Genomic DNA, 22,718 nt, shown 5'->3' with positions numbered 1-22,718 from the left:
GAATTATCTATTTTATGTCCTCTGCAGAATTACTAGGGAGCGGAGGCCCACTCCTCACCCTCCAGGAAGGAGTGCATGGAGCCACTAGGGGGCGCTCGGTCTTGGTTTTTTGAAACTGGGAATTTCCCTGATAGGTGCGTTGCTTTTCATTGTTCTGCTGGGTCAGAATGTCGGTGTGTTTGTGTCATAGATTTGAAAATCAGCTGTGTAGAAGGGGTCTTGGAAAAATGTCATCACGGTGTTTCCCAGGATACCCTGACTTAGGTTCTTGGCATGGTTGTGACCTTATGTGGGTCTGTGCTGCAGGGACGTCCTCTCCAGCAGGAGGCTCGCTGCCTCTGGGGGTCGTGTCACCCAGGTAGTCATGCAGGATGGGGCTTTGAGCTGCCCATCGGGAGCCAGGTGAACAGGCAGATTTAAAGGGATGTGTGCGTTCTGCTGGAAGACGTTAGTGGGTGGCTCAGAGCAGAGGTCTTGATGGGGGATGGGTCATTGCTGCGGCCAGCCCTTGAAGGTGACCCCAGCCTCGGGCTTCAGGTGCCCCACAGCGTTCCCCACTCCCCTGGGGCCTGGCTAGCCGAGACAGGGCACCTTGCGCATCGTGGTTTTAGAGCATTGCCAGCAGCAGAATGGGCAGAACCATGACACCTTTGTCGTGACACTCCTTTGTCAGTAGCTGGAACGTGCATCTTCTCCCATGTCTTCTCTGCATAGGGAAACATCCGGGTATATGGTGCCGACTTGTATCCTTGCACCAAAGAGCCTGGTCACTCGCACAGGCGCAGAGCGTAACTTCCCAGGTGCTGAGGGGCACGTAGGATCCTGGGTGCTAACTTAGCAACACTCTGGTGACTGCTGGCACAGGCACGGTGAGACCTGGGGACCCCTAGTGTGCTCGGGACACAGGTCCCTCGCTGTTCCTGACTGCCCAGCCTGCCCGAGCAGCAGGTGGCCACTGGGGCAGGGCATGCACAGCTGCAGGTGTGAACTCTATGGGCGGGCCTGGGCTCGCTCTTGTGCAAGTCTAGCCCCTCCCCAGCTGCAGCCGCACGTGTGCTGGGCCCCCTAGGCATCCTGTGCATGGGAACGCCTTGGCCACTGTCCCGTGTGTCAGCCACCGTCCCGTGCATGGGAGCCACCTCGGCCACCTGCACTCTGCACTCCTTCAGCACCGAGACCCACAGCCTCCCCGTCAGTAAGCTGTCTGCCCTTTTATGTCTGCACAGATTGTGCTCATTTCCCCCATTTGCTGGGGTCAGAATCATAGGGAGAATGGCTTTTTACACCCAAATAATTAGAAATGGGGGCCTTTCAAATGGGTTTGCCGTATGAATTCGTAGTGTCTGAAGAGCCATTAAATATTGATCAGTGCTTTATTTTCAAGGCCCCGTGGGACATTTATTTCCCCCCCATCTTTCTTTAAATCACGAGACTCTGTCTTTAGTGAGGATAATTCCTTCCTCCTCCCTGCCTTTTGATGCCAGCTGTCCCCCCATCCTGTAAGATCGCCGACCCCTCCCTCCGGGCCCAAGACCTGAGCCGAGCTCCCACCTCTGCCAGTGAAGGACCGACCCCGCAGCTGGCCATGGGGCTTGTGCCGCCAGACAGCGCTTCCCTCTGTGAACACCCTCCTCAGGCCTGCCTGCTGACTCCTTTCCTCAGTTTCCCCCAGGATGCACAGCTATGTTTAAGAAGGGCATGCCCAGGAAGACAGCTTGCATTTTGGGATGAAGGGCTGTGGTGCTGCCTGCTACTCACGTCTGGCCCGTGGCTGGGGACGGACGGGAAGGTGGTCGCACCGTGGGCCCCCCAGCGTTTCTGGGGGGGCTTCTGTTCCTTCCAGCCTGGAGGATGTCTCCATGAAGACTGCTGCCTGGTCCTGTGTGTACCTGTGTACTTGTTTCTGTGTCTTTCTGTGACCCCCATCCCTGTGGGGGCAGCGTTGACGGTTCAGATCGGCGCAGTCCTCCACGTGCGCCCTCCCGGCAGAGAGAGTGCCGGACACGGGTCTTTGTGTGACTCAGTGGGACGCGGACAGCCCGGGTGTCGGTGGCTGCGGTTTGGGCTTCTAGAAGCCGAGCTGACAGAGGGGAGCTTTTGTGGACTGTGATTTTCAGTGAGTCGAGGCTGACTGGGGAGTAACAGAGTGTCGGGGAGAATTAGTCTTCAGACAGGTGGCGGACGTGCTGCAGCAGGAGCTGTGAGCGTCTCCTTGGTCTCAAGCAGTCGGTGGGGACCCTTTCCGCACGGCACTTAGCCCTGGTGACAGGGGAACCACCGATATAGTCCCTTCCTGCTGTTCTCAGTGCTGTCTCACGATGTGGCTTCCTGGGCTCCGTGGCCCGTGGGCTGCCTAGAGTGTGTGCCAAAGCATTCGGTCCTCTCTGAGTTTCTGTGTTCTTCTGGAAACCAGAGCCCTGTGGCTCCCCAGCAAGGGGCACGTGTGGGCAGAGGCTCCGGGGCCAGCGACTGCTTATGGTGTCTCAGTCTGCACTGCCGAGCTGACCGGTAATGATCATTACATTAAAATTTAAGTTCTTTTTAATTCCACAAGCGATACACGAATATACGTGCTTACTCGATGCATAAAGGGTGAAGTGATAGCCCCTTACCCTTGCACCCTCTCCGTGAACTTCGGTGAATTTACCTACACTCCTGCCCCCACGGCGCTCTTCCTTTTTTAACTCTTTTCCCCTTTACCATGGATGAGCAGACAGGCAGGCTGTCTGGTAACTTGCCTCTCCCGCTCTGTAACTTCTTTTGGCAGCCTTTCCATGTCAGGACGCTCCCACGACCTGGGGGTTCCTGCTGCACGCGTGGACCTGCCGGCTTTTCCCCACGGGCTTCTGTTTCCGGGTGCACGTGGCTTGCGCTGATGTGCCGCTGCCCCAGACGCGCTTGCACGCGCTCTTGCACGCGCTGCAGTGCTGTTCCTCATGTCCTTAGCACCCCCGCGTGCTGCCCCGTGGCTCCCGGCCCGGCCGTGCTCTGTGGCGGGTGTCAGGTGTCCCAGTCCAGGGCCGCCGTTGGGCTTCGGGGAGCCTGTTGGAGGAATCAGAGTGGACGCGCTCTGGAGGACCCAGCATTCTGTGGGTGCGGCTAGTAGGGCGTTTATTTTGAGAAGCAACCTAGCCAGCGATCGCTACACAGAGCATGAGAACAAAAAGCCATGGCACCCGGATGTGTTGTGGCTCTGGTGTGCTTTCTCTCAGGCTCCGCCGCCCCGGGGCGTGTGGATTTAGGCGCCCCTGGCCCTGGGGTCACTCGCACGCATCTTTTTCATCTGCTGCCAGAGCCTTCCTTGTACCAATTTATTCTCTAGGAAGAGAAGACTGCATGAGTCGTGATGTAAAGAATTACGTTAACAACCATACCACATAGCACCCAGCTTTGAGAAACGGGGCAGAAGGGCCGGTGGGAGAAGCTTTGGGGGCAGGTTCAGGTCTCACTGACCCGAGGTTGACTCCCGAGGGCCAGGTGTCTCGTCGCAGAGGCTGATGGAGCTGCTTCCTGCAGTGTTATCCTATTACCAGAGTCACCTGTGGGGCTTTCCAGAGCCCCCGTTTCAGGCTGGGGCAAGGAGGACTCAGGCTGGGGGAGAGGTGCGTGGCCGGCGGAACCCTGGTCTCTACTTGGCTTCTGGTGCAACAGTGCCTTTCCCGGGAGGCACAGCTTGTGCCACGATTTGCCTGAGCTCATTTCGGGAGCCGAAGGCTCTCGGACTAGAGTGTTCCTAAGACCCTGGGAAGCGCCCCGACTTGGCTTGTGAGGAGCGGGTGGGTGGGCCAGTGGGCCACTGGTGCCCTTGGGACTTGGCTGGGGGAAGAGACCTTAAAGCCGGCAGGAGCCAGCCTTGGCATCACCGAGGTCAAAGGACACATGTGGCCCCTTGCTCTGGGGGGCCACGGGAAGGACTGGCCTCCACGCCTCCTGGTCCTACCATGCCCACACCTACAGTGAGCAGGACTCAGGTCAGGCTGTGCGGAGTGGGCATCCGTGGGCCTGGGAGACCGGAAAAGCAGGGCGTGGCCACGTGCACCTGCTTACAAGTTCCTTAACAAGACAGCAAGTCCTCCCCAGGCTTGGGAAGTGCCAGGCCAGCCCACACAGGACCCCAGCTCTTCCAAGTCAGGGGAGTATGAGCAGATGGGAAGGTGGAAAGATGCAAGGTGGGCATGTGAGGACTTTTGCGGGTCATGAAGCCCACCCTTGGTGAGACCACACGATCAGAAAGCCTGAGGCCAGGCAGGTTGAGGGGGAGGGGGGGAGCTGGAGTGACAGCAGATGGGCTCAGGCTCCAGTCTCCCAGGCTGTGACCCGGGGGAGCGGCCTGTGCTCTTGCGCATGCCCAGAGTCTTCTCTACACTGCTCAGTGATTGGACTGCCCAGTTACTGCTGCCCAGCACCAGTGGTGGCACTGGTCTCTGGCCGGGGGCAGAGGGGTCAGACCCTGACTGAGTTGGGCCCCCCGAGGCTCATGGGCACCCCTCCCCACCTCCGTCTGCTTCCCTCAGGCCCGCCAGCACCTGCGCCACAGGGGCTCGCTGCCCTCCAGGATTCGCCTGTGGGACCGGGGGTAAGTCCAGGCCCCAGAGGCCTGTTTCAGAATTCCGCAATCCGTTATTTAAAGGCCCCGGGGGCAGGATGTTTCTCTGCTTCTTTAAGAACAGGGGCGTCCTGTTTGCTTTGCCGGGGCTGGGGCTGGGGTGCGCTGGCTGTGGGGTTTGTGGTGCTGCGTCCTGTCCCCATCCTGCCTGGCTCTGCGGCTGGCGGCTGCCAGTGGTGATCAGTGATCTTCCAGGTGCCGTCAAAGGCACAATCAATACTTTTTTAAACGTGAGGTGTTCTCCCCGGCAGTTGTGTCTAACAGCTGAGAATCTTTCAGGGCTGAACAGCCTTTGTTTTTTCTCTGAGACACCACAGTGTGGTCTTCATCCCCTCCTTTCCTAACTGCCTCTGCCCGGAGAGGGTGCCTGGCAGTCACCAGTGCCCTGGGCAGGGAGGCCCCCAGCCAGGCCTGTAGGCTGAGCAGCTGGTGTGGCGGAGATGGGCCACAGCGAACAGAGGCCGGGCACGTTGACCACCGCCTGTCAGACAGCAGACGGTTCTGGGTGCGAGGGTCTCCTGCGTAGGCAGAGAGGCGCTGGCTTGCGGGGCTGTTGGCTGGCCAGCGAGGCCACCCCTTCTGTCTTCCTGATGCCTTTGTCTGCCAGCATCACCCTGGAAAAGGACTTTCTAGAAAAGTCAGGTAATTCAGCATCAAAGGCTGTCCCAAGGAAGCGGCTTTAATGTGCACCACGCAGCTTGGAAACTGGCTCAGGAGTGAACGTTGTATTTGCCTGAAGACACGTGTTTGGAGACAGCCTCCCAGGCTTCCCTGCTGGCCTGTTCCAGCGTTTTCCTTCCAGCGGTGAGCATGTCACCCTCAGTGTTCAGGGACCACAGAGCAGTGCTGCCCGCTTCCAGAGGCAGGAAAGGCTCAAGACAGTGTGTGGGGTCTGAGGGGAGCTGACCAGACCCCTACGGTTCTTCTCTGCCCCCTGAAGATGCTGCTGGGGCCCCCATGGCTAAAGGCCCTCCCGCCCCGGCCACACGTGTTGAGTCCCTCTGTACCGGCACTGTGTCGGGCCAGCTGCTGGCGTGTGTTATAGATCGAGTCCAGGCTTTGAGAGGCAGGCCTTCCATGGATCGTGGGCCCCGTCACAGCTACATTTGTTTTCCAGATACCTGCGGCATTTATGGAAGGCTTACCGCGCGCCAGGTTCTGGGCCAAGCCCTTTCCCCGACTTCTCATTTAATTCCCACGACAGTCATGTGTTTTAGTTACTGTTTCCACCCCCACTTTGCAGATGAGGAGACCAAGGTAAAGAAAGGACTCAGTGACTTGCCCTCAGTACACAATAACAGTGGCGCAGGGATTCCATCCTGGCCGGTGTTCGTAGAGCCCACGTCGGCTGCCATTCCAGTCACTGCCTTAGTGGGGGGACTGTGTTCTGGACACATCGGTGGTTAGACCTCGAAGGGGCCTTGCAGGTGTTCAGTCCCTGGCTGAAGGGAGGTTCAAAGACCAACCACCCCTGTAGCCCACAGGTGGTGGAGAACCTGGCTTCCCCGGCCCTTCCTCTTCTCCACCCGCTGTTCCTTGTTAATACTATTTTTATGCTGACGTTACCACGTAGGAGGGATCACAGTCTTGCCTCTCAGTAACTATAGTAAAGGAACTTAGGAGCAGCTCTGGGTTCTGGAGCAGCGGCCAAGCAGGTGGTTGCAGACCCCACTGCCTTCTGGGCCATGCTGTGTCTCCTGGGTTTGTGCCAGCCTGAGTGGGAGGGCTCTGTGACATGCTGGGCTGCCTTTCACGTCTCATGCATGGTTCCTCCCCTTTAGTTGTCGCTTTCCCAGCTGGCGGCTTCCCCACAGTCCCCCACTCGGTGCCGCTCGGCCACACCCTCTTCACGGCAACCCGACAGCTCCGAGCCCCCGCTGGCCCAGGAGGTAAGTATGCCCACCCTTCCTCCTTCCAGGGAAGGGCTCCAAACTCCTGGCTTCCATTGAAGGCTCTGACTTTGTGATCTGCGCTGGTCCTTGGTGAGGTGGCGAGACCTTCATGGGTTCTCTGTGACATGGACGTAGGGACAGGGTGGGGGGGGGGCACGGCGTACTTCCATGCTTCAGGTACACGCCACCATTCTGTCCTGTCTACCAAGGAGGGTTTGGTGTGGGGGCTCTTCCTGCCATGGGGCTTAATTAGGCTTTTGCTGCACCTGACAAGACAAAGTTAGACTATCCTCAGATCTCTGGACATGAAAGGGGAAGGAAAGTTTTGCCGGAGGTATAAATGAGGCCGATCCCAGCCTCCAGCTCTCCGGGACACTCTCCTTGCTGTCAGCCGCTGAAGGAGAAGCAGTGAAGCCCACCATCCTGGATTCTGGTGTATCCAGTGGGCAAAACAGGCCTGTTTCCATGGACCTTGGGGAGGTCACGTCAAGTTTGGTTTCAAAAGCTGGCTGGCTCACCTGCAAACTGTATCTTCGTCTTGTACTGGAAGTCTATTAAGGAAAAATGGTGCCATTAAATTATTTATTTGAGAACATAGTACTGTGAGATGCCTGATTCTAGAATATGTCTGGGGCTCATTTATGAAGAGCCTGCGTCTCTTACTATTGGCAGCTGAGACGTGTTGGAGTTGTCTCTGGTTCTGTGGTGTCCCTTTTGAGCTGAAACAGAAAGCTAGGGAAGTTGGCGTGAAAGAGAGCCTTGTGATTCCCAGACAGCCTCCTCGTTTAGACACGTCTTCTGCTCTGGAGGGACGTGGAAGGTGGAATACAGGGCAATGACTAGATTCTTCAGGGGACGTGAGGATCAGAGAAGCGTCTGCACAGGCCAGCCAGGGCCGTGCCAGTCTGTCTTGCAGTGTTGAAGGAGGGTTCATTTTCTGGGCCACCAATGTGGTTTTTATATTAATTAACCTTCTCAGACAGCAGATCTCTCCCATGGTACTTGTTTATAAAATTGATTGAATTCTCGTGCAATTCTCATTGCTTTTTGACTCACTTAAAATACGAGATGCCCAGATAATTTCAGAAAAGCAGTGACTTTTTAGTGTAAGTCCCAGATATTTCATGGGACATACTTACATTATGCCCAAATTATTCATTGTTTGCCTCAAGTGTAAAAGGCACCTGGGCATCCCGTATTTTCCTTTGCTGAAGCTGGCAGTCCGGCAGGGACGGTTCACTGATGCACACCCCTCATCCAGCCTCCTTGGTCGTCACAGGCTGGGATCCTTGTTGGCCTCACCTGGGGCTGCATTTTGCTCAGCAGGGGCTCCCCTTGGAGGGCAGAATCTCTCACCTGGAGGCCCAGCTGAGCCAGACGTCCTTGGTCCTGGGAGCCTCTGTTGCCGAACAGCTGCGGGAGCTGCCTTTCACGCCGGTGCACACCCCGATTGTCGTGGGAGCCCAGGCCAGGAGGTGAGGGGCTGCCTGAGGGCCCGGCACGTGCTGTGCCGTGAAGACGGACTCTCAACAACAGGCTTCCCCCAGAGAGGAGCTCCAGAGGTCCTGCCTCTCTGCTGGCCCTTTCCTGAGGCTAGCCTCCGCGGTCTTTGTGTTTCAGTTCTGGAAGTAAGCTCTCACGAGCCTCAATGGTGCTCCTGCAGGCTTCCGGCTTTCCCGAGATTCTGGATGCCAATAAACAACCAGCCGAGGCTGTCAACCCCGCAGACCCCGTGAAATTCAACCCCCAGAAGGAAGCCTCGGATTATCTGCAGAGCAACGAGATCGTGCTGCAGTTCCTCGCCTTCAGCAGGTGTGCCCGTAAACACTCTGTCGGTCTCTGCCTGGCTTTTGCTCTCCTTGCATCAAAGAAACACCCCCGTGTGGCTCCGAGCTGGCAGAACTCTCTGTGCTGAGGTCTTGCCAGAGGAGGGGATGAGTCTGTTTTTGTTTTCATTTGGTTGGGACCCTCACATAGCTGTCTCTAACTGCTGTAAAACTGGCTTTGCTCGATCTTCTGTAATTGAATGCAGACAGTGTTGTGTTGGCCAATTCTGGGTATTCGTGCAGCTCTGAGAGCAGCTTTCTCCAGCTGGGGCTCAGTGGGTTGCTGTTTGGCGGGCTTCCCGAGATCCCAGTAGAACTGCTCACATGGGCGGAGCAGGCAGTGTCCGGCCTGTGGCGCTGGACTCTCGGAAGCCCAGGTTCTCTGCTATGGATACTTGATTAATTGGGGGCTCTTATTGGATTCAGAATGTCCCAGGACTGCCAGGGAGCGCCATGGCCAAAGACCGTGTATTTCACCTTCCAGTTCTACCGCTTTCCACCCGTGACAACGCCACGCCTGCAGCTGGTTGGGCTGGACGAGACGGGCAGGACACACTCTGGTTCCCTGTCACATCTCCTGGTTCTCACTGACAGAGATGGCTCCTCTGATGCTGGTAAGTGCTCGTGCATCTGCAGACGTGAGAAATCCAGCACTGAGCCTTGTTTGTAAATTTTATTATTTGCAAAATATTGTACGGTGAAAATTTTCAAGCACGTACAGAATTTGAAAGAACAGTATAATGAAGCAACGCTCCCGCCAGTGAGCTCCAACCAGCAGCTGTCAACTACGTCCCCACCCAGACCCCACGTCACTTGGAAGCAGATTCCAGACATGGTATAATTTCACCTGTGAATATTTCCTTATATATCTAAAAAATAAGGAGTTCTGTTTGAAAAACCTAAACCTAGTATTATCCCACTTAAAATTAATAATCCCTTAAATGTCATTAACTATTTAGCCTATGTTAAAATTTTCCCAATAACTTCGTAAAAAATTTTTTTTGAGGATGGAAGAAGGGTTTTTGTTGTTTTGAGGAGGATACCGTTTGTAACAGTTTGTTGAGCTCAAGCTCTCAGGAGGGTGTGTGTCTGCCCACAGGTGCCCCTGCCGCCCCCAGGCTCAGTTTCATGTTGTTGGTTGAAGGAGCCACACTGCTCCTGCTTGTCCTGTAGGGCTTCCCACAGTCTGCACTTGGGTTTTGCTTCCCAGCGGTGACATTTGAAGGGTCCCCCTCTGTCCCTTGTATCTCCTGGACATTGGGAGTCAGATCTCTGCGTGGTCAGAGGCATGTTTGTCAGAGGGGAACTCTCTGGGGCTGTTCTCATCACCTCCTGCAGCTGTGCAGTGACCCGTCCCTCCTTTCTGTGCCACGTCAGTGGCGTCAGGACTGTTGCCCACAGGCTGATTATTTTGCTCAAGGTTGAACAGTGGTGACGTTCTCCTTCTGGAGCTGGAATCCTTCCATAAAGAGAAACTTGCCCTCGCCAGTTATTGGGTTACCTTGAGGTGCAGTCCATGCAGGAAAGGCAGAATAATGCCCAGTTCTTCCCTTTTATTAAGAACTTTCAGAATAATGAGCCAGTTCCTTAGCATCCTTTGAGATTGGGGCCAATGACTTTTGTTTCTGGCATTATTATAAACTAGTGGATTCACACTGCAGTGGATCGAAACATATCAAATATGTTGCTTTTTTTTTTTTTTATCAGTGATCAGTTAACCTCTCTGTGGCCAGTCTCTGGGTTTGTAAGGGGCAGAGCTGGGAGCCCTTGCTGCCTCTTCAGTAGAGAGAACAGGTGGGAATGCCGTATGAAAATGCTAATGAAGTGAAAGTAGTTTAGCGACATTAGCATCAGACAAAAGAGACAAAAGGCAAATGCGGTGCTGGGGATAAAGAAGCCCTATTAAATATAATCAAGAGAATAATCACTGGGAAAATAAATAATTCTGAACCGTGAACTTCCAACAAGCAGCCTCAAACTACAGAAGAAACATGGACAGACTTTAGAAGGGGAAATTGACAAAGCTACGGTCGTGGAAGGTCTGACATCCCTTGCTCAAGGAACTGACACGTCAAGCGGAAAATAATCAAGAACATTACAAAATACAATTTAAAAAGATGATCTTGTAAAACCTACAGAACCAGTTTAGAAGATGTGCGTTCTTTCCAGGCATACTTGCGACGTACAAGAACCGATCATTCGTATATGTTGCGCACGTTTTAGGCCACTGTGCAGGCGTCACCGTGCTCCGGGAGACCCAGGATCCAATCTAACGGCGTGGCATTCTCTGACGGCAATGCCACAGGTCAGAAATCGACCGCTCTCTCCCCCCAAAGGCTCCAAACTGCTGTTTTTTTTTTGTTTTTTAATTTTAAAACATACTTTTAATTATTCTGTAGGTCAATGAAAAAATCAAAATAGAAATGGCTATTTAAAACTGAATCACAAAATCATGTTGCAAACATTGTAAAACAAATGAGATGCAGGTAAAATGGTATTTATAGGGAAATTTACAGCTTTAAGTGCTTGTATTGGGAAAGAAGAAAGTGTGTTTTTAAAATGCTGATCTAATTGTTCAACTCAAGAAGTTTGGGGGAAAAAACCCGGAACAAATCCAATGAAAGTAGAAAGAAAGAAATTTTATTTTCTTAAAGATTTTAAAAGATTTTTATTTATTCATTTGAGAGAGAGAGAGAAAGAACATGAGTGGGGAGGGGGAGGGGCAGAGGGAGCAGCAGACTCCCTGCTGAGTAGGGAGCCAAAAGGAGGACAGGAGGAGAGGAGACTCCATCCCAGGACCCAGAGATCATGACCTGAGCTGAAGGCAGACGCTCAACCATCTGAACCACCCAGGCCCCGGAAGGAAAAGTATTTTAAAATAAGCATAAATGCTTAGAAAACAAACAACAGACAGGGAGAGAGCTGGCCGTGCTTGCTGGCGCTCACCCCATTGGATGGGCTTTGTTGCCGGCAGAGGTAGGACTGTCCGGCTGCAGACCCTGGGGTAGAGCCCTGGTCCCCTGCTTGCCTGAGGACCCCAGCATCCTCGCTTCCTGCAGACAAATCTGTAAAGAAGAGAGAGGGGGTGAGGGCACAGCTTAGGCCCTGTCCTGTCTCCCAAATTCTCCAGCTGATGAGCTGCTCTTGGCCTGGGGAGGAGCATGCGTGGGGCAGAGGGTGAGTGCAGGAGGCCCCCAGTATGGAAGCGTGGCCAGGGACACTGTCCTGAAACAGTCCCAGGTTTTGTTCTCTCCACTCCCTGGGTTTCCCGACCATCCTGGGACCACTTGTCCCAATCCAACTGCCTTCCCTTTGCCGATGGTCCTGGGACCATTGGTGGACAGTTTAGCCCATGCCCCCAGAAGGCTCTGAAATGGACCGGAATAGTGCATTGATTTCACGGCTCCCTGCACCTGTTGCTGAGAAAGTGTCTCCTTCCGTTTCCTGTTCCCAGCCCCATCCAGCTGCTCTATCCAGGCAGCTCACCAGAGGTGCTGCGGTGAGGTTAAACGGGTAGGGTTCAGGCAATTTAATTCAAAAGGCCAACCACGGAGAGATGTTCCTGATTTGAATATAGACCCCTTTCCATTATGAATTTCCCAGAGAAAAATTAGTCCAAAAATTAAATCTCCTTGCATTTTGAAGTCCAAAGAAATCAAACTCCAAGATCAAATTTTGTCATTATGAACTTAAATTCACAGTCCAAATTCTTAAGTTAAAATCTCAAACAAATTCTTTTCAGTGTCTTATCCCCCTGAGACTCAGCCAAAGGTGCCCCCTGCCTGGGCAGGGCTGGGCTCCTCCAGCAGCTCCCGCTCCGGTGTCCCATGGCTCAGTGCCTAGCCTCACTAGAGCCACGCTTAGGGTGTATTTTCTTTTGATGTTGAAATATAACATGCGTGCAACACAGTGTTCAGTTCCATGAGTTTTTAAGAATTAAAGGGTTGTGCTTTTTAGAGCAGTTTTAGGTTTATGGAGAAATTGAGCTGGTAGTACAGAGTTCCCAAGCATCCCTTGCCCCCAGAAGCGCCCCTGTTAGCAACATCTGGCCTCCTGTGGGCGTTAGTTACAGTTGATGGGCCAGTGTTGATGCTTTGTGGTTAACTAAAGCTCAGAGTTCACAACAAGGCTCTCTCTTGTGTTGGACAATCTCTGGATTTTGACAAAAGCAGAGCAAACGTATCCCCATACAGTATCGTAGAGAATAATTTCACCACCCAAATATGCCCTGTGCTCCACCTCTTCCTCCCTCCCTCCCCCCACCCTCCCCCCACCCTCCCCACCACTGACCTTTCTCCTGTCTCCGTGGCTTTACCTTTTTCAGGGTATTATACACTTGGACTCATGTAGTATGTAGCTTGTCCAGAGGGGCTCCTTTCACTAAGGCTCCTCCGTGTCTCTCTGTGGCTTGGTAGTGCATTTCTTTTTGTACTGGTGATACTCCACTGTCTAGAGGGACATCCATTCACCTACCTGCTTCCAGTGCTGAGCAATTACGATAAAGCAGTTGCAGACATTTTGTTCAGGATTTTGTGTAGACCTCAATTTTCGACTCATTTGGGTGGTACCTAGAAGCATGGCTGCTGGGTCGTGTGGTAGGAGCGTGTTTGGTTGTGTAGGAAACCGCCCAGCCGTCCTCCTGAGCGGCTGCACCATGCCGCCTTCCCGCCAGCAGGGACTGAGCGCCCCTGCGGCCCCACGTCCTCGCAGCGCTTGGTGCTGTCAGTGGGGGGGATTTCGGCTGTTCTCCTAGGTATGTGCTGGGATCGCACTGTTGTTTTTACGAATTGCGTTTCCCTGAGGACCTGTGATGTGCAGCCCCCCCCCATGTGCTCGCTTGGCCCATGTGCGTCTTCTCCGGACAGGTGTCTGTTCATCTCTTTTGCCTATTTGTAGATTGGGTTTCCTTATTGTTGTGTTTTAAGAGTTCTTTCTATGTTTTGCCTCCCAGACCATTATCGGATGTGTGCTTTGCGAATGTTTTCTCCCAGCCTGTGGCTCGTCTCTTTCATGGTCTTACCGGTATCTTTCGGAGGGCAGAGGTTTTTAATTTTAATGGAGTCCAGTTTATCAATTATTTCTGTCATGGATCATCTGTGTCTTTGGTGTCAGAGGGAAGAACCCGTCACCACACCCAAGGTCACCTGGATTTTTGTCCTCTACTTTAGGTCTGTGATCCGTTTTGAGTTAGGTTTTATAAGAGTTGTACGTTTACAGAGTGAGCACGTCTGCGTGACTGCGGGCTGCAGATGGTATGCGGGCCTCCCCCGCCCTCCCTGCCCCCGCCGTCAGTGGCCTCCCCCTGGTGACCGCTCTTAGGTATTCTGTCACCCTAGAGCAGTGCACCTGCAGGTTTGAACCGAAACAGGACATTGTGTGTGTGCCCTTCCGAGTCTCCCTTCTGCTCGACGTCGTCTCTGGGGTCCATGCAGGTTGCTGTGTGGGGCAGTAGTCCTGTCCTTTATCCTGGCTGTATAGAAATCCCGGTCTGAGTATCACACACACTTACCCTTTCTGTCGTCCGTAGACATTTGGATTGTTCCCAGCTTCTGTTGCTTTAGAACAATGCTGGGGCGAGTGCTCTCTTGGTGCGGCTGTGCCCGCGCGGACGTTGGGTGTGTGCCCAGGAGTGGAATTGCTCTAGGGTTGCACGTGTTCATCTTTAGTCAGTTTGGCAAGCAGTGTCCCTCCGTACACATCCACTGGAGTAGTCCTGGTCCAGCAGGAGACATGGCAGCCTCCTGAACAGAATCTTCTGGAACCCAAGGCCCTGGGCCTGGTGGTTGCCTCTGCCCGAGGCTCCTCATTTTCTCGGTGTTCCAGGTTGTGAGTAGAGTTGCTTCTTGTTGCCCCCTTTGCTCCAGACGGGGTGTGCATCTGGAGGGTCCTCACTGACCACCGTCCCTGCTCCTTTCAGGAGGGTTCAGCTGTGGGTGGTGGTCCCATCCTCCACCACACATGGTGCCTTCCTTCCTTTCATTTCCTTTGCTTTCTGGCCTGGAGGTAGGTTTTTCTAACACATTCCTCCTGGTGTTTTGGCCAACAGGACCTTCCTTAGCACGGGAGCTGGAGTCCTTGAGCTCTGGGTCAGCCGAGAGCCCCCCTGGTCTGGAGAACTCGCGCCCTGGGGTTCGCCAGCCCGTTCTGGGCCCGTCTGGTGCTGCCTTGCCTGCCTCTTCCTTGGTGGGTCTCCTGTGTCCTGTGCGTTCTCCACCTCCAGTCCCATGTCCACCTACAGAGATTGTGTCCATGCAGTTTGAAATGCGTTAACTGTTTATCTTTTTCCCTCCATCGTTTAGAAGTCAGTAGCAGGCGGGGTGACACTTTACCTCTAAACACCCAACAGGCTTTACTGAAAAGCAGCCCCCATCACACTGAAGAGGACAGGGATCTCACAGTCCCATTCCCAGTCTTCCCGGCTACATTCCTTAAAGCTGCTTTCTCGCTCTGACATTCAGTCCGGGTCCTGGGTTGTACTGGGAGTTACATCCCTGATCTCCTTTCATCTGGAATGGTCTCCTGCATTCTCTTTGCAGTGACAGTGGCTGTCGGAAGGGACTACGTGAGCTGTCGTGTGGAGTGTCGTTCTGTGTGCATCTGACCGTTGACCCTGGCCCCTCCGGAAGGTCTTGTGCATGGGCGGTTAGGGCCAACGCTCCCTCTGGGTCTGGATTTGGCACGGACGCTTCATGTGCCCCATGTGGCGTCCGTCAACAGTGTGGAGGTCGCGTGTCTCGTCCTTACGGTGCTGCTTTGATCTGCCCCCCGTCCCTCCAGGGGAAGGGAGGCGCTTCCTCGTGGCGCTTGGCACAGAGTTCTTGAGCCAGTCGTTGGCTCCATGTGAATATCCACCCCAACAACTTTTCACCCACTCTTCTAACATCCTTGACGGAGCTTTGCCTGGGTCAGGTCTTAACCTGGAATTTTGTTAACGGTAATTTTTCTGATTTTGTCATTTGGTTTCCCTTTCTTAATGGACACTCTTTTATAGAAGAAAAAAAAGAGCTTTCTCTTATCAACCAAGACTGAACTACATATACCTTCTCCAAAGCAGAGCAGATGTGTGATACTCTCCCTTCAGTTTCCAGGTTTCAGAGTAAGAAGTTGTAACAGTTACTCCAGTAATGACAACTGAGATTTTATCTGTCTGGGTTTTTGTTTTGCCTTTTGAATATCACTCTGATATTTATTCGTTGTGATACATTCATTACAGTGGTAGCCCTTCAGGTTAGCCTGGGATGCTGGGCATGACCTCACTCTCTGAACGGCCCAGTGTCCCAGCTCACCGCGGACTTTCTCTGCCTCCGACCTGGACCAGCGGCTTCTGCGTGGGCCGTGCTTCTAGAGACCGAGGGCTGGGGTGCTTTTGGTTCTGGGTGGCATGGCTTCCAGGCCTTTCACTGGGCAAAGCTGGAGAATGTAGATTCAAACATGAGTTCACATTGATATTTCTAATTCGCATTTAGAGTCTTTTCCTTAAAGTAATTGATTTGTATCTTTTTTTTTCTTATGTTGGAAATTGTGCTTCCTGACAATGTATTTACTTACTTTTCCTTACAATTTCTATTATATACTTTAACATGGCTGATGTTAGTACTAAGGGTGCCTATGCTGAGTGAGGAGGGTTCAGATTTCCGGCGTTCTCCGTCCTGAGCCACGTGCCGCTGAGGACGTAGAGGTGGTTCGGCTTTCCAGGGTCCCTGGAGATCACTCTTTCCTCTGTGGACCCGTTACCGGTTTGATAATCAGATTCAGTTGTTTCAATTTGTTCTCAATTTTAGGTTGGTTTTCTTTCTCTTCTGATTTAATTTGTTGGAATATTTACATGGCTTCAAACCTAAAACCCTCGTGCCCTCTACACTCTCCACCCCCGTGCGGCCTCCAAGAGGTAACCAGGCCTCTTTAGTCTCTGGCTTCTCCTTCTCATGTTTCTGTTTGTTTCAGAACGTACGCACGTGGATTTTTATTTCTCCTTGTTTCCTTACTCAACAGGTAGCATACCAAGTACACTCTTTTTTCACGTGGCTTTTATCCGTTACCCTTGTGCCTGAGCTTGACCTGTGCAGAGGTCCCCGCGTTCTCTGCGAGGCTGCATCGTACCACACTGGGCACGAGCTCCTACCGACGGCCGCTCGGCTGCTTCCCGGCTTCGCTGTGTCAGAGGAGGCAGCAGCTCGTCACCTCGTGTTCACACGTTCTCTGAGCGTGGCCGTGTGTTCAGGGGGCGTCGCTAGCAGTCAGCAGTCCCGCGCCCGAGTCAGCCTGTGGCCGGTCTCTGCCCCGCCGCAGCGGCCTCTTCCCTCAGGGCCTTGCCGGCAAACGGGTTGCTCAACTTGGGATTTGTACAACTGATGGGGGTGACATGGCTCTTAGTGAAGTCTGAGTTTGCGTTTCTCTTATACTGAGTGAAGTGGAGCGCCTTTGATGTTTGCCTTCATCTGCAAACTTCTATTCATGTCTTTTTCCATTTTTCTATCCAATTTTTTGTCTGTTCTGGTCTCTTGTTTTGGGAACTCTGTTTATTAGGGGGATTAGCTGTTGCCTGTGATATAAATTGCAGGTATGTTCTCCTGCTTTGTCATTTTTACTTTGCTTTTGGTGGATTTTGCTATGTAAAGTTTTATTTTATTTTACTTTATTTTTTGATTTTTTAAGGTTTTATTTTTAAGTAATCTCTCCATCCAGCGTGGGTCTCGAACCCACAACCCTGAGACCAAGAGTCGCACGCTCCACTGACCGAGCCAGCCGGGCGCCCCGTGAAGTTTTGTCGTCGTGTCCTGTGATATGGTGGTCTTCACTTTTATTGCTTCTAAATTCCTGAGTCACGGATGCGAAGGTGTTCTCCTCCCCGGCTCGTAAAGAGATTCACATGTGGCTTCTCCGAGGGCTATAGGTTTCATTTTTCACATGAGACTTCTGGTCTATGGGTAGTTTATCCTGTTGTGCGATAGGAGATAGGGATCCAGTTTCATCTTTCTTCAAATGTCTCTCCCCCTGACCCAGTGCTGTTTATTAGAAAGTCTTATCTTTTTCGTCAGTGACTTGAGAGCCGCCCTTCTCATATACCACATTCTTTATTACTTGGGTTTATGTCTGGATTTTATATTTTGTTCCATTAGACCAGAGGTTGGCAAACTGATTTCTGTTAAGGGCCAGATAGTAAATATTTTAGACTTTCTGGGTTACATATGTTCTCTCTGGAATCTTCTTTTTTTTTAACAATCCTTTAAAAATGTGAAAGCTATCCTTAGCTCCCGGCTGGATCGGCCCGTAGGCTGTGGTTGCCACACCCTGCGTTAGACCACCTGTCTACACACGCGGGCATGCTGTTGAGTCAGAGGTGCAACTTTGCTCTGACGTACAGCAGCCCCCCCCACCCCGTGCTCTTCCGTGCAGGGCCCCCCGCACGTTCTGGCTGGGCTGGTTTTCCAAGCGAACTTGTTAGCCCTTTATGGGGGGTTCTGCTGAATCCATAGGTTAACGTGGGGAGCGCTGCCCTCGTGGGGCGGGAGCTGTCCTGCAGGGACAGGGATATCCTTTCATGTGCTCATTTCTATCTCCCTGACTTTCCAAAGACACTGAAGTGACCCTCATGCAGGCTTTGCTGTTCTCTTATTTTTTGACCGGTTAAATCTTGCCTTTGTCTTTATTACTTTCTTTTTTTTTGTATTCTCCACTGTTATTTTCCTAATTTGAGTTGCTTAATTCATTTATTTTAATTCTTTTGTTTTTGTGGATACAAAGTATTCAAGGCTATGAATTTTCCTTTGATTACTGCTTTATGCTTTGGTGATTCAGATGAGTAGTATTTTCATTCTTTTCTAGAAAATCTGGATTTTGTTTTTCATTTGACATAGAATTATTTAAAGGTAAGTTGTAAATTGTTTTTAAAAAATTGTTTCTAGCTTCTAGTGTGCTGCATTGTGGTCAGAGGCCACTGTCTGTGTTATTTCTACCTTGTGGAGCATAGTTAGGTTTTCTTTTTGGCCTAATATGTAGTTAATTTTCCTTAACGTTCCAGATACGCTTGAAAGATGTATGTGTTGTTACCAGGGAACAGTGTCATACGTACATACGTTCTACGTAACGGAGCAGCCGGTCTGGCTTCCATACGCTTGTTTATTGTCCACTTGACCTGCCTTGTAAACAAAGTGATTAGTTGGTCTCTACTATTATTATGTTTTTGTCCGTTTCTCCTTGTGTCTCTAGGTTTTTGCTTTGTCGGTTGGTGTGTTGATATTCCTAGCTGCTGTACGTTCATCGTGGATTGTAGACTGTAGTGTTCTGAGGTGCTTGTCATCGGCCGGAGTTGTGGATGCCTTTGCGGAGCAGGGGTGTTTGTGGGTCATGAAGGAGAGGTGGGCGCTGAGGACCATCCAGCCAGAGGAGGAGTGCCCGCCAGACTTGCATGTGGGGGTATGGCTGGACTGAGGCTCAGGAAGGAGGCTGGCCGGGCTGGGGCTTGGTGTTTGTGAGGGGGATGGGAGGTGAGCTTGGGAGCCTGAGCAGACCCTGGGGAGGTGCCCCTGCCCCTCTGGCCTGTCTTGGTTGAGTAGATGGTCAGCATCATTGCAGACTTTTGAGTGTCCTGGAGATGACGCAGGGCTCCCTTTGCGGATGCTTTGGCAGTGCTGCAGGATGGGCTGCAGGGAGCATGGACCGCAGGGAAGGCCACCGAGGAGCCGGTCTCAGCACGCCATCAGCTCTGGACTCAGGGTGTCACCCTGTGGCTGGGAGCTGCATCAGGTGGGGACCCTATCCGTCCCCTTCTCCCACGTTATCCCTGCACAGTGCGTGGCACATACGCTGGAGATGCCACACTTACTTGTTAAGTGTGCGTTCGTGGTGCGTCGGAAGGACCGGGCAGCTGAGTGGAGGTAATGGTGTTGGAGTGGAAGCAGCCTGGCAGGGGTGTGGCGAGGGCCTGGTGCCCAGGAAGCACTCTGGGACGATTCGAGGAGGAGCTAGCTGGCTAGATGGAGGGTCCAGCTGGGACATGCTTCACTGGGGAGAGTGCTTCTGGGTGGAGAGTCTGTGGGTCTGGGGGATGCTGGAGGAGGAGTGGGGAGCTCCCGGGGCCGCGTGTCTGTAGGTGTTGTTTGGGAAGTCGGCCCAGAGTTCACATCTGTTCTGTTTCTTTGAATCAGAAGTCTGACCAGTGTGGAAGCCGGGGTCTGGGCTCTTCCTGCTCCTGCAGCCCAGGTGGGCCCAGTGAGTGGGGGGGCTGCGCTGTTAGTGCCATGAGCTGGGGCTTGGGTGTTTACAGGTCTTTGTTCCCGTCCCCACCGTGCGTCTGAGGAGCCAGCCTCGGGGCTCCCATCGCTTCGGGGGTGTCCTGACAATGACCAGATGCCACAGGCCACCTGGCTCTCAGCTGGCTGGTGGCATTGGGGCGGGGTGGTGAGTGTCCTTGGGCTCCACTGGCCCTGTGACTTTGGTCACTTGAGATGTGATGCTAGGGACTGGCCTGCTGCTGCATGGTGTCACTGCACCCCCTCTCTAAGCCTTTTTCCTGACTCCTTAAGGCCCCTCCACTCCATGAGCTGCCCCTGTGAACTCTCGCTGTTCAGGGGCAGCTGCAGCCAGGCCTTTGGCAGCTGGTCCTGGCGTCGTGTCCCTTGGGCCAGCGAAAGGCCCACCACCCCCACCTTTCCATCAGCCCCCTGTGCCGTATCCTGTCCCAACCTGCTTCCCTCCTTTAGCTGGCAGCACTGTTCTGGTGTTGAGAGCAGGGGGACACCCCGGGGCTGAGGTAGCTGGAGGTGGGGTGAGGATCTCAGCCCGGCCTGGGACCTGCTCCCCGGTGCTGAGTAAACACGCTCCTTTCCACCCCAGAGTCAGTATTCTGCTCACTGGGAGGGGGGGCTCTGTAAATATATTGTTGATGGAAAGGGGGAAATGTTTGAATGTGTTCTCCAGCTTTGCTGCTTCCTGCACTGTAACTAATGATGATTTCAGTGGTGTTTTTGTCAACTTAGAATTGATGGTAGTGCCACCTGGAGAAGCCGAGAGGCGGGGCTTACTGTCCACTCCCGTGTCTCAGTGATGAGCCCGAGAGCCGGGCACAGCCCCCGGGAGGCGCTGTGCTAGGGCACCACTCGGGGTCTTCTGAGCAGCTCCCCGTGTGTGTGCTCTCCTGGTTTTGACAGCAGACCACGTTTCTCCTTAAACCCGGCGTGCAGAATAATGACCTCCCTGGGCAGCCCCATCAGGACATCTGTCCCCGTTCAGGATAGACTGTTTCACAAGAACTCGGTGAAAACCATGAATCATGTTCTGGGAGAGTTCATTGTATGTATTGGAAAGAAATGTTGACTTCTGGACATGACTCTGTCTTTTGTAGATTTGGATATTTTATGATATTTTTGATTAATGTGTTTATTAAACTGTAGTTATGACAGAAGCAGAAATTAGTGATTCTNACCACAGCAGGAATCTCTTCAAAATGTAAAGATGGTAAATGACTCGAATCACTTTTGGGCTCATTCAAGGCCTCTTTGAACAGGGACTCCTGGCTTTCAGCTCAAGTACCTGGTGGAGCCCGGGTTCCTGAAACCCGGAGAACAGCGCTGGTTCACCCACTACCTGGCTGCCCAGACCCTACAGATCGACGTCTGGGATGGAGACTCCTTGCTCCTCGTCGGATCTGCAGCCGTCCAGATGAAGGTGACTGTGCTCTGTTGACAAATTCTGTCCTTCCTCAAAGGAAAAGATTTTCACAAAGTCTCAGTTGTGTAATGCTAGGTTGTATTTTCTCAGTCATCAGTCAGCTTTTCCTACAAACCAACCACAGGTAAGGACCCCTTCTGCCTCCTCACCCCCACCCCAGGACAGTGAGGATGCACGTTCCCTGTGCGCAGAGGCCTGGCCCATGGGGGGCGGGGATGAGGGACCCACTGGCATGTGCAAAGGTCACCTGATGCCTGCTCTCAGTTACTTGAATTGTGCTTTTCTAATTGCAGTTAGAATTAGAATCTAATTCTTTATCTAACTGTGCTTTCCATCTTCTTTGTACACTAAAACCTAAATCCATATGTTAATTAAAGATTCTTCCCTGGGGTTTCTCCCCGGAGGGTCAGCGTAGTTGCACGGCAGCTCCTGGGCTCGGGGCTGGGAACGCGATGTCCCGGCTGCGCGGTGGGGTGGGAGAGGACACAGCATCACAGCCCCAGCTCGGCGTCTCTGATAGTCACCTGCTTTCCTTGACTCCCATTAGCAGACTTCCTTCCAGATTTCAGCCTCGGGCGCCCCTCAGTTTCCCCCCTGAGCCTTGCCCCTGCAGCAGCTAGTGTGGTCACTGAGACTTGCGAGCCAGCCCCATCACTGCTTGCTCCTTGGCACCCCTCACCATGATGAGCTCACGGCTCCCGTTCTGGGGTGTGCCTGGCTGTGTGCGCAGCTCCCCTGATACTGTGCTCCTCTTGAGGGCTGACCTGGGCTGCGCCATCCCTCCTCCACCCGACTCAGGTGTCCATCCTTGAGGGGTGATGCCCCCAGGGGAGTGTGGGAGCAGGGGCAGGGGTCACCGTGGTGAGCACTCAGCAGATGTTGGCTGATGTTCTCATTCCTCACCCTGGTCCCTTGGGCCTTCCTGGGTCACAGCGCAGCCCCGTGGGATTGTCATGGCCATTGCTTGTTTGTTGCTGATGCTGGCTGGTGGCGTCCTGGTGGGGACAGTCACTCTTCATCTCCAGCAGTCATGACCCACTGTGGGCATGGTGCCGCGTAGCTGAGAATGAGCAAATGGAGGGAGCAGTGAGGGAACGGGAGGCAAAGAGGTGAGAAATAGAGGGAGGTGGGAATGGAGGAAGGAGGGAGTGGGGGGAGGAGGGAGTGGGGGGAGAAGGGCACTGGAGGGCCGAGAGGAGCCCCTGTGGACTGGGGACCTGTCACAGCTCCTGCCTCACCCACGGCCTAGCCCTGTGTCCCTATGTGCTGTCACCTGGAGATGAAGTTATTTTATCTTGTCCTCCACGAAGAGCCCCTGAAACAAGTGCTCTTGTGATTATTGACACTTGGATAAATCACAGTTAAATTTTACTTTTTAAACTTTACTTTCTAATTTAAACTTTACTTTCTAAAATAAAGTCTTTAACTTTAAAATTTATAGAGGCGAAGAGGTGGGAAATTTAGATGAGAAGAGACTCCCCTGTAACGGCAGGTGCTGAGCTGTTAGGTGCCTTTGGTAGGTGGGTTTTCTGGAAGGTGTGATACACTGTGGCTCGTTGGGCACGTGAGGGTTTCCCGTGAGCGATGTTGCAGTGTGCGTCTCGAGGTACCGTGTGCCCTGCCTTCAGCTCCTCCCCAGAGGACACGGCAGCTTTGTTAGGGGCAGAGTGACAGTCACTCCCAGCACCTGATGGCTCCCCTGCTTCACTGACTGTCCTCAGCTCC

At 53.0% G+C, this 22,718-nt stretch overlaps 1 protein-coding gene across 1 annotated transcript in view; it reads left to right on the top strand.

The window, feature by feature from the left end:
- The window catches only part of NPHP4 (nephrocystin 4), a 156,036-nt gene that overhangs the window by 110,217 nt on the left and 23,101 nt on the right, over positions 1-22,718 (top strand). Inside the window, exons 13-18 of the mRNA XM_040645683.1 lie at positions 4,515-4,576; positions 6,388-6,495; positions 7,822-7,973; positions 8,119-8,310; positions 8,751-8,938; positions 20,830-20,990. Coding sequence (XP_040501617.1) covers positions 4,515-4,576; positions 6,388-6,495; positions 7,822-7,973; positions 8,119-8,310; positions 8,751-8,938; positions 20,830-20,990 — 863 coding nt within the window. The remainder of the gene's footprint in view (positions 1-4,514; positions 4,577-6,387; positions 6,496-7,821; positions 7,974-8,118; positions 8,311-8,750; positions 8,939-20,829; positions 20,991-22,718) is intronic.

Source organism: Ursus maritimus, unplaced genomic scaffold (assembly GCF_017311325.1).
Source record: "Ursus maritimus isolate PB19 unplaced genomic scaffold, ASM1731132v1 scaffold_32, whole genome shotgun sequence".
Classification (NCBI taxonomy): domain Eukaryota; kingdom Metazoa; phylum Chordata; class Mammalia; order Carnivora; family Ursidae; genus Ursus; species Ursus maritimus.
Note: the sequence above shows the minus strand (reverse complement) of the source record. Positions and strands in the feature narration are given on the sequence as shown.